General features: G+C 44.6%; 1 protein-coding gene across 1 annotated transcript; it reads left to right on the top strand.

Moving 5' to 3' along the window:
- Window positions 1-2,728: 2,728 nt before the first annotated feature.
- On the top strand, window positions 2,729-14,064 carry LOC146588528 (ovoinhibitor-like). The gene is made up of 16 exons (XM_085317826.1): window positions 2,729-2,783; window positions 3,527-3,546; window positions 4,387-4,523; window positions 4,961-5,021; window positions 5,522-5,655; window positions 6,105-6,165; window positions 7,237-7,373; window positions 7,845-7,905; window positions 8,774-8,910; window positions 9,389-9,449; window positions 10,670-10,806; window positions 10,926-10,986; window positions 12,268-12,404; window positions 12,849-12,909; window positions 13,294-13,409; window positions 13,920-14,064. The coding sequence occupies exons 1-16, from the start codon at window positions 2,729-2,731 to the stop codon at window positions 13,963-13,965; spliced, it is 1,422 nt and encodes a 473-aa protein (XP_085173952.1). The 3' UTR covers window positions 13,966-14,064.
- The last annotated feature ends 590 nt before the right edge of the window (window positions 14,065-14,654 follow it).

Below are 14,654 nucleotides of genomic sequence, written 5' to 3'. Positions count from 1 at the left end.
GCTGAGCACCTGGCACCAGGCTTGAGCCCAGGTTAGCAACAACTGCACATCTGATTTGCAGATAGAAAGTGTAGACAATTTCTGCTTATATTTATGGTGACTGGGCTTTATTTCTGTCCGACCTCACAGGCGCTGCTTTCTTGGGCYGTGTCGATGAAGCTCTGTATTTGCTTCATTGTATGTGCATCTAGTTCAGCTTTTGTCTTCTGCTCTTATCTGCAAAGGCTCTGTTCTGACAGACACATGGGCTGATAGAAAAAGCTCTGCTGAGCCTGTTGGCGAAGCAGCCRGCTCCTTTCGGGAGCTGCAACGTGGGACTTTCCTGTGCAGAAGGCAAAGCCCAGCACTGCGGGGGCTGGCTGAGGCTGGGAACAAGGGGCATGTGCTATAGATGCGGGGATGATTCCTAGATCTTAATTCCTGTTCTAGATCCCTGGCAGATGTTTGCTGTTCTTTCCCTTTGGTGTCCTATTGCAAACATACATTCCCCAAATTTGAATAAATTAGTTGAAAAGAGAATTCCTGTGATCTTGACAGAGCATGCTGACTCAATCTATTTCAGCTGCAGATTTAGGCTGCAAATAATATCTCCTTGCTAATAAGGTTTGGTTGTCATCTTTGTGGACATTGGCAGAAACTCATTTGACCATGACAGCTTTTATGGAATCTAGCAATAAAATTCTCAAGATACATTTTCTTCTGCCAGGATGCACTAATTGATGATGGTTTTGGCTGGAATAAAGCACTGAGAGACAGAGATGGTGACTGGGATAAACAGGGGTCACTATAGTTGAGACTTGCGTTGGTCTGAAGGTCTGGAATCTTTGACACTTGATGGAGCTGAGATAACAGACAGGGCAGGAGAAATCGGAGAGCTCTGTAATGTTATTAGAGATTAATGAGACTGGGAATGCTGGCATCTGGGGAGAATTTAACTTTGTGGATGCACACGGCAAACTACTAATATTATCAGATCTCAGATACTCCTGAATATGACAGCAAATAGAATTTTCCATTAAGTAATCGCCCCACCCCCAAAGTGTTATTTTAGATTTGCGTTTGACATGTGAAGGATATTGGAGATGTCCTTCTCTTAGAAAGCAAAACTGAGATGATTCAACCTGAGTTCACTCTGTTTAAATTATGTCAAAAACAGATCTGAAAATAAGGATTTTGATTACCAAGTACAGAATTTGAGAGCTTAAGAGAAAAAGTAATGAAAAATCTGGACTGATGAATTTAGAAGTCTAGGCTTGAGACCAGTGCAGAGAATTGCCAAAAATGAAGGTGAACAAGACTTTCCAGAGGAAATTCACACACRCAGCAAAGATCACCTGTGTGAATGCAAAGAGAAAGAGTGGCCACCTCTGCTCTGCAAAGACATGGTAGAAATGAAGCATAATCTATCCATGGTTCCAAATTCAGAGAGACAAGTGCTCAACACATGTATTGGCAGACTGACTTATGAGAACAAGGTTAAGGAAAAATAATCACCATATCAAAAATTGGAAGCAAAACTCTGCTCAATATACTCAAGGTGGGAAAAGCGGGTGGTCTCCATTGTGGAGCTCTGGAAGACCTAGCACACAAACCTGCAAGTCTAGTAGTTATACTATTTCATAATATAGTAGTTACGCTATTTCATATTTTTTTCCTGCTTGGTATATGTGCAGTACAAGGTGACTAGAGACTACCAACTGGCACAGCTCCGTTTACACAAAGGAGCAAAAGTGTTCAGGACCAATCCCAGCTCTGTTGCTTTAATACGGGGCAAGCCTTCGGGGCAATTTGAAGAAAAATAAATACATAAAGTGCAAAGGGATAATGTTCGCTGTGAATTTTCTGAAGGAACTCATGCATGGGCTGATACTAATCTTTACAAAGTTGGCTGGCTTCCGAGATAAAAGGAATACAGTAGATCTAGTGTACCTGAACTTCAAAGCTTTTGACCTACTGCCCTGTGGGAYGCTGTCAGTCAGGCTTGTAGAGGTAGATGAGGAACCGGCTACAGGAGAGATGATAGTTGTAGGAACAGGGGGTATCATGGATCTGGATGGATATTATCAGTGAACAGTCAAAGGGATGATTTGGGGGACTAAACTTAGTATTTTTGCTACTTGCCTTAGCAGAGAAAGCATTGGCATGTGGAACAGACCACTGCTGAGTTTTTAAAACAGAAGAAGAGCAGAATTTCTCCAGCAGAGAACTGGGTGACCTTCTGGACTGAAATTGTCTGGACTCAAACTGGGATGAAATACAGCGGTGAAAAGTGCAAAAATCATGCTGGGAGGTTTAATAATGAGGATTTCAGCTATCAGCTGGGAGCTCAATGGAAAACTACAGAGGAGGGGGAAGATCTAATTGTATTTAGTGAGCCCGAGGGCAAATGTAAGCCTGGGACGTGCCGTGGCCGGGCGAGGAGGAGTGCGGTCACAGGGCAAGGCGGGCAGAACCGGGAAGAAGGCGGCCTGGCACTGTGTCTGGTTCCCCCTGAGCATCCGGCCACACAGCAGGCCCCTTCCTGGCAATTACTCCTGTGTCAATCATTAGCCAGAAATCCAGATCTGGGTAAATATGTTCTGGTTTCCAGTATTGATGACAAGTTTGGAACATTACAAAATAAGGTGGGACCTTTTGATAGTATAAGGTGTTATATACTCCTGCTCATGAACATCACCTCCTACACGGCACACCTGCAGCTTGCTTGGACGCGGCACTGCTGTCGACCATGAAGCTAATGGAGGGCTTCGTGCAGGTGGCTGTAGCCCTGTGCTGCTTCATAAGTGAGTAATTCCTGTGAAGCTGCTCAGATCTCTGCAGCTGAGTCAGAGGGCAGGTTGTTAGCAAGTGTTTGAGTCTTGTAAAGTGGGGGAAAGTTTTATGCCTGAGAAAGCAAAAAAATAGAATGAAATTTCAGCAAGCCTCATACAGGCAMCTGTTTTCATCTTCTCAGTTTATAGGAACAAAAGATTGAAGGAGCAGTTCTAGTGCAAAGCGGGAACTTATATGGAAGTACTGGGTGTAAGGACAAAATAAAACAGCTTCTTCTGTCTGAGTGAGCAATRAAAATAAAAGCTTTAACTCCCAGGTTACTCTACAAGATTGCTGTGTGCTTCCCTGCAGCGGAGAAGCATGTGACTAGAGATGAACAGTTTCAGTGGCCAACAGCCTTCTTAAATATGCATAATATGCATATCCTCTAACTTCTTAATATCAGATACAAACCCTTTTAGAAAAGGTTAAACTATAAAAGCACAAATTTTAAATTACTKGTATCATTTCCCTGTAACATCTTAGGAACTGATTAATTTATTGTCTCTCCCATTCTATCTCCCCTCAAAAGTGCAATGGAACTTTATTAATATGCCCTATGACCATATACTGGCATGATGCAAAACTTCACATCTTCCTAAATGCAATAAAGCAGTCATCRACAGATACTAGATTTAACTATTTCATCACATTTACGTATGTCATCTCTGCATATCAGTAATTTTTTTTTCTTTTCTGTCTCTTTTTTTTTCAGATACTGTCTTTGGAGTTGAGGTGAGTTACAGATCTTTCCATTTATCCTGTTCTATTCCTGGTCTCTGGTGCAATAGCAATAATACGCAACCACATGGTGACTGAGTGGATTAGATCTAATGAAAGCTTGGCTATTTGAATAATATTTGCCAGTGCATAATTGAAAGATATTGCCAATTTCACGAGAAAATAAAATGCCTACCATTGTCATGCTATTCTCTGTTCATTAAATAAAACAAAGAAAGCAATTAGTAATTATACAATCATAATATATCAAATTCTTAGACATAACTGACCTACTCCTGCAGTCAAAGGTTTCCTACGAGGAAAACTAACCTAAGATGATATGCCTGAAAGCATCAAAGACCATGATTCAGATAATTTTTCTGTACTGCAATACCCATAGAACTGTGTCCCTCAAATAGATTTTATATACATATACTTAGTGATGAAAACAGCAGGGTATGTGCGATAGATTTGTCTGCAGGTTCTGCCCACGCAGTTATGAATGCTGAGACGCCGGTAGCTCACCAGAGACTGCGGCGTGCTTGGGAAACCTATTAGATTTGGCGCTTGGGGGCTYGGCGGGAAGGCCAGGCTCCCAATTACCGGCCGCCTTCATTAGGCTGGCACCTCACCCACAGCGAGCCATCCTCCGTGCCCCCCGCGGGAAAGCCTCGTCAGAAACTTTTTGTAGGGAAGATYCACTCCTCTCGGCTGTGGGGAGAGATTCGGAATAATTCTTCTAATTTGCCTCCTGGCTGGAGCTGCAGGGGCTGCTGCTGCAGCTTGCACAGGGTGGGGGTTTCTTTTGGCACCGCAGCCCGCGGCAGGGCTGACAGCAGCGCGCTCCTCGCGCAGGTCGACTGCAGCCAGTATCCCAGCGGCGTCACTAAGGACGGCACCGCCTGGGTAGCCTGCCCGAGGAACTTCTCGCCCGTGTGCGGCACGGACGGCTCCACGTACAGCAACGACTGTGGCATCTGCCTCCACAACAGGTGGGTCTTGCACCACGGGCGCTGTGTCGGCTGGGCAGCGCCGTGCAGCCCGCCTGACGTCAGCCCTTGAAATACCAGCATTTCTTCGCAGACTCTCTGAAATCCCTCCGCAGTGGGTTTGCCCTGAGCTAGCTCGCGCAGCGCTTGCTCCTCCGCCTCCGGGCGCGGGCTGCTGTGGCTGGTCGCAGCTCTGAGTGGGGCACTGGGGCTGGAGGAGGAATAGGCTGATCCTTACTGCAAAGGGGCAGAGCGACTGCTTGCCACTGGCCGGCAGATGCTGGCGGAAGTAGCAGGGCAATAAATTAGAAGTAAGAGTAACAGCTACATGCTCCAAAAGGCACAGAGGAGCGTACGAGTTAGGACCCAGGCACCAACACCTCCAGTCTGGAGGCAACGGCTGCTCTTCACAATACCTGACACAAGTYGTCTTCTTCTAGGGAACACAACGACCATGTTGGCAAACAGTACGATGGAGAATGTGAGCAGAAACTTATTCAGGTAAGTGCAATAGCAAGGCAAAATCTTTCTCTGCTGGTGTCCATGGAAGACTTTTGCTGGCTGTAAAAGTGGATGGTCCAGCTAGTATATAAGAGGAGCACGGTCCAAAGGGAAATAAAACACTTGTCTATACAGTCCAAAGGGAATTAAAAAATGGTGATAGCCAAGGTTCAGCAGGTTTTGTGTGCCATATGGTACTATGTTTTTCTAGTGCTTACTCCCAGCCTCTGGACTCAGAAGTAAAGTGAAAATGTCATGTTGGCTGAAGGTTGGATCTCACAGCCTAGTTAGTTCCAGTAAAACCTCATGAAGGACCTGATAAAGCCAGAATGAACAGTCCTTCTTTCCACGCCATTTTCTTCAGCGTGATAAAATTCCCACAGGATTGGCTCCAACTTCTTTTGGAGCCCCAAAGGCTGAGACAGAGTAAGGATACTATAAAGAAGCATTATTTCTTTATATCGAAAGTGAATTCTGTTCTATTACTGCTATTTTTGCAGGTTGACTGCAGTAGATACCGTAGAGCTGTAAAAGATGGTGACACTCTGATAGCCTGTCCAAGGATACTGAAACCAGTCTGTGGCTCTGACAGCTTCACTTACGACAACGAATGTGGGATCTGTGCCTATAATGCGTAAGTAGTGCGTCTAGAACCTCTTCTCTGGATAATTAGCAATATTTAAGGCTCTCAGAACTATTCCTTTAAAACACTAATCTTTCTTCAGTCTGGGTTCTCACTACATCTCTCTGGAACTATCTGTCTGCAATTTCTCCAGCCTGTCTGAGCTTTCTTCCCCAACTTCTGTGCTAATGCGTGGAATCACAGAAGAGCAGCAGGATGACACAGAGCAGAGCCATGAGCCCATCAGAGTGGTATTCGTAATACTGCGGGATAAGGAAATACTATGTCTGCTGCTCAAAGAGTGACTGCTACCATCCTCTGAGAATACTCAGATTAAACTCAGCCAGTTCTAGCATCCCACACAGTGCGCAGGACCTTGCTTTCTTGTCCCAGTGTCTAGACTATAACGGGAAAAGTTACTCTCAGACCTCCCTAACTAAAGCAGCTCTTTTTTTTTCCAGAGAACATCACACCAACATTAGTAAAAAGTATGATGGAGAATGCAAGCATGAGATTGTCTCGGTAAGTACAATAGAAGTAAAAATTCATCTCTTACTGCTGTTAGTAGAGAGAATGCCACTGACTTTCCTAGGAAATTGTGAAAGCGCCATTTGACAGGGCTTATGAGGGTCCCAGGCGAGGCTCTGGCTTTCTGCAAGTGAGAGTGGGTTTCACATGCTCCTTGCCCCAAAAGAAAGGGTCACCCCACTTACACCACACCAAAAGGACAAAAGAGAGAGGAAATGGGTATGAAATAAAAAGCTGCAGTCACCCAGTGCTGTAGAGTCCACTTCCCTTCATACTAAGCTGGCTTTCGTGCCCAGGGAAAGGGGAGGCCCAAGAGACCAGCGTATTCAGTTCTTTGGGTGCTGGACTTTCCTTGCTGTGTGCTGGGCAGGCTGCCAGTTTTCTTTCTGAACACCACTAGCTCCTCTGCCCTTTGCAACAGGGACTGAAAACTCCCATGCTAGTTGTTTTTGCAGACACAGTGAAACTCATAAGAGTACTAACCATACATATTTATAGGATTTAGCTTATTGTATATTTATAATTAGTTCTATGCAAGGCAGAACAGGCTGTTGCCTCAGGAAGAAAAGCTTATATATTTCAGAACAAAAAATTTAGGGATGTAGAAAGCCCATTCCCCAACTGATAGATAAACATTTCTTCTTTATCCTTTCAAATCCCATTGCTTAACTAAATGAAATCTGAAGTAGTAAGTAACCACAGTACTGGAGAAAAGAAGAGAAAAACAACCCAAACTACAACAATAGGAGTCAGATTTCTAGCTGGTGAAATATGATTCCCACTAAATGGAAGACAATTTTGTTGGTGAGAATGGGCCCAAAGTTTTGTACATTCCTTCTGCCTGAAGGATCCCTTCTCCAAGATGAGTCCTTTCTCTCTACTCTTAGATAACTAGGATAATATTCAGGAATCCAATTTCTCATAGAAGATTTAGTTTAAGCGTATCAGGGCTTTGTCGTTGCAGAAACTATATAGTATGGGATACAGAACAGAGAGGTTTTGCACGGACTTTTCTCACACATGCAACAACGGTTCTACCAGATCTAATTCTCCTTATTTTGATAGATTGACTGCAGCAAGTACCCAGCAGAAGTCACTAAAGGTGGCAAAACAGTAGTCTCCTGTCCAAGGGTCCTGCATCCAGTTTGTGGCACAGATGGTTTTACATATGATAATGAATGTGGGATCTGTGCCCATAATGGGTAAGCGCCATACATAGAGCACTCCTCTCTACTCCTCTCTAGTTACCAGCAGCAATTAGCAGTTCTGGTAACAGTCCTTTTATATTTCTGCTTATGCCTATTTCTTCAAGCCTCTGAGAAACTAGCTTATTTTTGGGTTTATCTTGAGTTTCCTTCTGATTTCCTTCTCATGCTCATGAAGGGAGACTTGGAAGAGTCAGATGACAGCTCTTTGGATTAGTCTGTAGGCTGGCCAGTGACTGAGCAGATGAAGGAATAGTTCAGAATATCACTTTAAATTATATGTTTTTAGAAGATGTGATGAGCTTGTTAACGAGTAAAATAATGTAGCTATTTTGACATGCTCCTGTAGAGGCTGAAACCTTAATTTGTCAGGTATCTATTCTATGCTATATCTGATTCATTTTGCATCTGAATGTGACTGGGAGCTTAAGCATTAAGTTCTTCAACTTAATTGTCTTCCTCTTCCAGAGAGCACAGGACCAACGTTGGCAAAAAGCATGATGGAAAATGCAAACAGGACATTCCCACAGTGAGTACAATATAAGGCATATTTCTCCTCTTGCCTATATTAAATGAAAGATTCCCTGAGGCTACCTCTACTCTGAAAGTGAGCTGGCCTGAAGCCTAGCTTTCTCCACATGTCCACTAAGGCTTGTGAGCCCCCTGTGTTCAGGACGCCTACAAATCCCATCTGTCTTGAGGCAGGTGTCATCTGGGCCCTCCTTGCCTACACAGCCCTGGCAGATGGGCTGCATGTGAGCCGCTGTGTTAGGCACAGAGTCTACATTACAAATTCACGCCTACGCCAACCTTTGGAGTGGGGGTGTATCTGGAATATGGAGCACACCTGAAGTTTTGCTCCAGGCGTATCAGCCAAGAGGTCCCAGAGCTCGCTTCTAGGACATGCCAGCACATAAATGTGGAAGTCAACTAGTTTGATTGCAGGTCTTCCTTTGAGGATGATCTTCAATTGCATTATCAGCAAAGACCAATTTGTTTCACTGTTTTGTTGTGGTTTTTTATTTATTTCTGTAATATAGAATGACAAGGAACATGAGACTGTTTCTTTCTAGTTTTCTGACCTACTTTTCAAACAGTTTTGCTCAGGCTGTAAACCCCTGGAGTCAGCAGGAAAGTTGAGTGGTGTTTGGGATTCACCTAGCTAGTTGCACTAGTGGCTGGATGTCTCTCAAACTATGCAGTGCTGCATAGTTCCTTGTGTGCATGAGAGGATTCGTGCCAAGCTGATTCAGATTCGTTTTGAGATAGCTGAAATGCAACAGCAGTGTTGTCTCGGCATCCAGGCATAAAAGACATGGAGACAAATGGGAGATTACACTAGGTTTTGACTCAGAAAAGACATGCTTCTTTGGTGCTGATACTCCTGCTTTTTGCAGCTTGAGTGCAGTCAATACCCATCGAAAGTATCTGAGGATGGTAAAGCCCGGGTAAGCTGTCCGAGGATCCTGCTCCCAGTGTGTGGCACAGATGGGTTCACTTATGACAATGACTGTGGCATCTGCGCCCATAACGCGTAAGTACTGCACACGGGACTTCCCTTTGGAGTGACTAGCCATGGTTAGTGCTCCAGATAGTTCTTCTCTTAATATCAGCATGTCTACAAATGTATTTCTGTTTAATCTTTCAATCTCCTGAAACCCCATCACCCTGGTTTTCTTCCTTGACCCCCTGTTTGTGCTCATCGGGGGAGCCATGGAAGAGCCAAATGTCAATCTGCACATATTGTGAGGGCTGTGGTATCTGGGCAGAGGAAAGAGTAGATGGGACTGCTACCWAGCACACTGTGAGAAGACCTGATACGTCTGTTACTGTTTAGGGTTATATTTGCTAAGGACAGGGAGAAGATAGATAATTAGGCAGTGAGATACTTCCTTTATCGTGTATACTGGCAATGAATTAGGTCCACTTTTTATAGTGCCTATATGTGCTGGGGCTTGCATGATGAGCACGCTAATGTGTGAGCACACTGACACCAACTTCTGCCCTTTCAGAGAACATGGAACTGACGTTAAGAAGAGCCATGATGGAAGATGTAAGGAGAAAAGTCTCCCAGTAAGTCTAAATAGATACAAAATAAGTGCTGTAGCCTGCTCTCCCTACAGCCTTCAGAAACACTCTGGCTGGCTTTGCTGAGCTATCCATCTTCCCAAACGCGCAGAGAGTTGCTGCACAGCCCTTGTGCTGGCACTACATTGCTCCCTAGCTGCTCGCAGCGGCTGCTGCCAACATGCTGTACATCAGGGCGAGAGAGAACGGGAATAGCCCAGGACTTCAGAAACAAAATGTCCCAGTACTGCAGATCTCTGAACTGAAATCGTTAGAAGCAGTCCRAGAACCAGGCAGCCTATTTTAGGATGGTAGGAAAAGAAGGCAGAAGACCCAGCTAGATATCAGTGTATTCTTTCAGTTTTATGATTTCCACTGCAATGCACCGGCAGGTTAGAAAGTCTTTATGCTACAGTTAGCCAGGAAACCTCTGCTCCTTACTACAGACACAGAAATAGCTTTATAAACATCCACAGTAACAATACATGCTGATAATATCTCTATGCATTTATTCTGCATACACAGAGCAGTTCTAAAGCACTGAGAATAACTTCATGCGCCCAGCGGGAATGCAATATGATTTGAATAATAAAGACACTGTTATCTTTGCTTTAATTTGCCCTTGGACTATGTGAGAAATTTAGGTAATAAGAGACACTACACTGGGGGACTATGCAAAATGACAGTGAAGGGTCAGATGCTTAGCTAATGCAGACTGACTTCCACTGCTATCAGTAAGAGTTTGCCTGTTTATCCTCCAATATTTGAAGTGCCACTTTTTATATATTGTAAAGCCTTTTACAACACAATTGAGTGAAATGGTCTTTGTTGCTTTTTTGAAAATGCTGAAACTAAATTTCAGATTTAGTTAACTCTATGTCAAACTGGACGTAATGTAAAACCCTTTGAATCTGATTCCTTAAGTGAAATGTTTGTTTTAAAACCTGGTTCATTTTCTTTAGGACATGGAAAACTTGCATTCATACTTGTCTGAGAAAATGATTTTTCTTGTCAGCTCTTCTTTCCTTCGCTCTGTTAGYAGACAATACCAAAGCCAACTAAAATTACTTACTTCATTTATAAAGGAAGACTAAAATTAAAATACAACCCTATTTTTTTCTCTAGCAGAAGCTTTTAAAATCTGGAGGAACAGAGCAGGCAGACTGCAGATGAGATGCATTTTCCTTTCACAGGAGCTGACTTGGCTCTGTATTTTATCTYTCCAGGTTGACTGCAGCAGATATCTGACCGGTACTACCAAATCCGGCGAAGCCATCACAGCCTGCCCCTTCATCCTGCATGAGGTCTGTGGAACGGACGGTGTCACCTACAGCAATGACTGTGCCCTGTGTGCCCATAACTTGTAAGTCCTGGAGATCCTCTGCTGAGTGATCAAGTCACCTTCACAGCAACTGCTGCCTGGACCAAGAGGTGGAGAGTCACTCACTGAGCTTTCTTAACTCCTTTTTTTCTCCCTTCTAGGGAATTTGGAACCAATGTAGGCAAAAAGCATGATGGAAAATGCATAGAGGAAGTTCCTCAAGTAAGTGAAACAAAGAAAATTGAGAGTTTGAGGTAATGCTAACTGCATACCTTGAATAAGTACTGGTTGGTTTTGACAGCCTGGTCTCCACTGGGTCACATAGCTCACGCTGTCCTTCCTTCCACGGGTGAATACCCGCCTCCTGACAACAGGAACATTGTGCACTTCCTGCACACAGCCRTAAGAAGAAAGGAGGACACGTGAGGAGTGAGTTATGAGATAGGTAACAAATGATTCAAGGCACTATGAGAAGAAATCCCTTTCCCACAGCAGTCTACCATGGTGGCAGCAGGAACTTAGCAGTCTGTTTTGGCAATATGGGAAGGGCACACAGAGGACCYCAGGGTGCCTCTGCGCTTTCTTCTTTCTGGAGACTTAAGTTTTACAAAAGGATGTTCAGCAAAGATTAGAAAATCATCGTGCCTGTGTTTTGAATGTTGATTCCTAACGCCCCAGGGGATTCAAACTCCTCTCTGTTTATTGCAAATGCAATGTAATCTAATGTATACCAACAATGAATCTTGTAAAAATACCAAATTAACCATATTTGACCAGCTCTAAACAATTTACACCCACTAGGGAATAGAAAAACAAAGCTGTCTCATTAGCATGTGTTTGAAAGAGTCAGCATCCCGAGTCAGATATTTCATTTCTATACAAACAGAGTATGAAATGTCATCCTTTGTTTCCCTAGCACACCCTGTGCTCAGACTGGGTGAGACACATAAATCAGTAAGGAAGAGCTCACACTGGGAAACTAGGGGTGCTAAAATGTCAGCTCTTCAACCAGTGTAAATCAGCCTCAACTGCTGTCAGACCTCCTGGCAGATTTCAACACTCGGAGCCGGTCCATTGGAACAAAAGGCCTGTCGGCACATCCCACCCCTAACTCTTGTGGACCATGAAAAACTCCTTGGTCATGGTCAGCTCTCTAGTAGGGAGTAGATAAATCATTCCGTTTTGATTTGCAGATTGTTGTTAAGCTGCATTTTGTAATATCGCAGCAGGCTCAGTGAGGCATAAGGGCATTACAATAAATACAAAGCTGAAGGAGAGATATGTTCCCTCAGCCTCGTTTCAGTCTTCTCTAGCTGAAGGCTCTGAAAGGAAATTGCCATGTTACTACTGCTCGGGTTTCAATGGARGAATGAGTTAATATATAACCCTAATTTATCCTATGGCAAATCCAAAAAGGCAGAGGCATAAGTGGGAGGGTTGTGTCTGGGTGCTGTTTCACAGAGCAGAGGCCGTATCAGAGCTTTGGCTGTGTTTGCTTCCCAGCTCAACTGCAGCAAGTACCGAATAGCTACCACAGATGACGGCAGGCAGCTGATGCTCTGCACGATGATCTACAGTCCCGTCTGTGCTACTGATGGTGTCACTTATGCCAGCGAATGTATGCTGTGTGCCCACAACCTGTAAGTATGTGCCCTCCTCCCAGGGGCATTGGCAGCGGCTGTGGTTTGACTGGTCCCCACGAACGCCGAGTGGCGTGCCGAGGCCTGCATCTGAAACCTTGTGTTGGTTGGGGGAGTTGAACGCCACCAGCGCCTGCCAACTCCCTTCTCTGTCCCTTCAGCCTCACTCATTTCCCTGCTGCCCGCGTTGGTGTTTGAGACAGGCAATCAGCAAGGACCAGGGCACTGCTCCACGTCCTGCGAAGGGACATCCGTTGGCTGGCAAGACCACTAGTCCCAAAGACACGGCCCCTCTCCATAAGATTGCATGCTAATATGGCACAGGCAATGTTAAGCTAATTTATCTGAAAAGTGCTTGTATGCTACATGTGAGTTAGGCTGTGCTCTTGCACTGTGGCTGTAACAGCAAAGTTTGTCACTAATGTCAGCACCTCTTTCCTCCAGAGAGCATCAGAGCAATCTTGGCAAAAGGAACGATGGAAGATGTGCAGAGGATATTACAAAAGTGAGTGAGAATGGCTGGAAACAGGGAGCCAGGGCCCGTGTCTGTTACAGTCAAGGGGGTTGTGCCCTGCTCTGGGTTACAAGTTGGGGGAACAGTGTTCAGACCTGAGGAGATCACTTGGGAATTTCGTGCTGGTCATAAAACAGCTGCTGGTCATAAAACATCAGCCATCCCATTGCTCCATAACAGAGCAAGGAAGAGTGTGCTAGTGAACAGGAATAGTGTGAGATCACATCTGCTACCAGGAAGAAACTTTTTGAGTCACTTGTTATCATGACCTCACGGACAGAGTCTCATTTCTTGGGGTGGTGTCATTCCTGTCACTGGGGACTATGGTTTGCTCTCAGGTGGGCCACAAAATCTCTGTCATTCCTCTGTCTGCAGGATTATTGCAGCAGCTACCAAGAACCCTCTTCTTTCTGCACCATGGAATATATGCCACACTGTGGCTCTGACGGCAGAACATACGACAACAAATGTACTTTCTGCAATGCATTCGTGTATGTACAGAAATAAATCCCCTCTTTTCCATGGTCATTTCCTTTGCTTGCTGAAAATGCAGGCTTATTTCCTTAGCACGGTTTTGACTGACTGGTTAAGGACTTGTGCTGGACATTTCTGGTGCACTATAAATTGTACAGGGAGATGGGAGGGTTGTTTTCAAATGAAAATATGAAAGACCCATTTCTGTGGATCTGTACATGGCTCTTGGTTTTAACTTCAAAGCCATTTTACTAGTGTACACCAGCAACCAGTTTGTTCCAGAAGCACATCAGAGCATGGGAAAAGTATTTCATGAAACAGCTGGACTGTATGAAGTATGTGAAATCTTAAAATCTTGTATTTTTCCTTTAATGATAATAATGAAAGGAAATAGTTGAGATTTTGAGAATGTTCTTCATCACCAGCCAAGATCAAGTGAACATTTCTTGTGCTAGTAAAGTGGGGAACAGGGCTTCTGTGCTGAAGGTGCTCTGTGTCTAATCCATCTCTTCTCCTTTTCTTACCAGGGAGAGCAACAGGACTCTCATACTCATTGCTCAGAGAGAATGCTAACTGCACTGAAGCCCAGCTCAGGAAGAAAAACTCTCTTGTATGTGACTCTCCGTGTGCTGATCTTCCCTGATAGCTTCCCTTCAACCTGTTTTGTTTCCTCCTATCTCATGAAACACTTTTTGTTCAATAAACTCACTTGGCAACATTTCTGTCTTGTTTTAGTGCCATGTTTTTCCACTCCTCACATTGTACCTCCAATGCTGCAGATTCATTCTTCTATTGACGTCCTGCTTCACCAGACGCATAGGCAAACTGCTAGGAGAGACCTGGCCTCCCCTTGGAGCTCCCAGGCACTTCCTTACTCCTTACAGTCTCCTTGGCAAGACTAGTCTCATCTAGCCCTTAATGTCTCCATGCAGTCTCATCGTCTGGACTCCCTTTTTAGAGTCAGTGCAGGGAAACAGGCACCCTAAGGGCACGGCCCTTCTCCTCCAAGGGGCAATATCTAAAATGTGGTGGGTGGCCTGTTCTCAGGAAGAGTGCTTTCTTGCTAATGGCTAGGAAGGGAAACTTGCTGCCTGCTGAGAGGTGCCTCATGCCRGCTCCTGCTGCCAGCACTGTCTGCACAGCCTGCCACATGGAAGAGGCAGCAACTGCTGTCAGCAAAGGTGATGTTTCCACTGAATTGACCTCAGGGCCATGTACTGTTATGGGATATAAACTACAGGAGGGGAACATCGAGCTCCCTT

Source organism: Rhea americana, unplaced genomic scaffold (genome assembly GCF_003343005.1).
Source record: "Rhea americana isolate MKP2758 unplaced genomic scaffold, rheAme1 scaffold_51, whole genome shotgun sequence".
Taxonomy (NCBI): domain Eukaryota; kingdom Metazoa; phylum Chordata; class Aves; order Rheiformes; family Rheidae; genus Rhea; species Rhea americana.
Note: the sequence above shows the minus strand (reverse complement) of the source record. Positions and strands in the feature narration are given on the sequence as shown.

Excerpts from the sequence above, each read along its gene's own strand:
- LOC146588528 (XM_085317826.1), top strand. The coding sequence starts at position 2,729 with ATGAAGCTAATGGAGGGCTTCGTGCAGGTGGCTGTAGCCCTGTGCTGC. Across the intron at positions 5,656-6,104 it reads GGGATCTGTGCCTATAATGC|AGAACATCACACCAACATTA; the intron begins GTAAGTAGTGCG and ends TTTTTTTTCCAG. Across the intron at positions 10,987-12,267 it reads GCATAGAGGAAGTTCCTCAA|CTCAACTGCAGCAAGTACCG; the intron begins GTAAGTGAAACA and ends TTTGCTTCCCAG.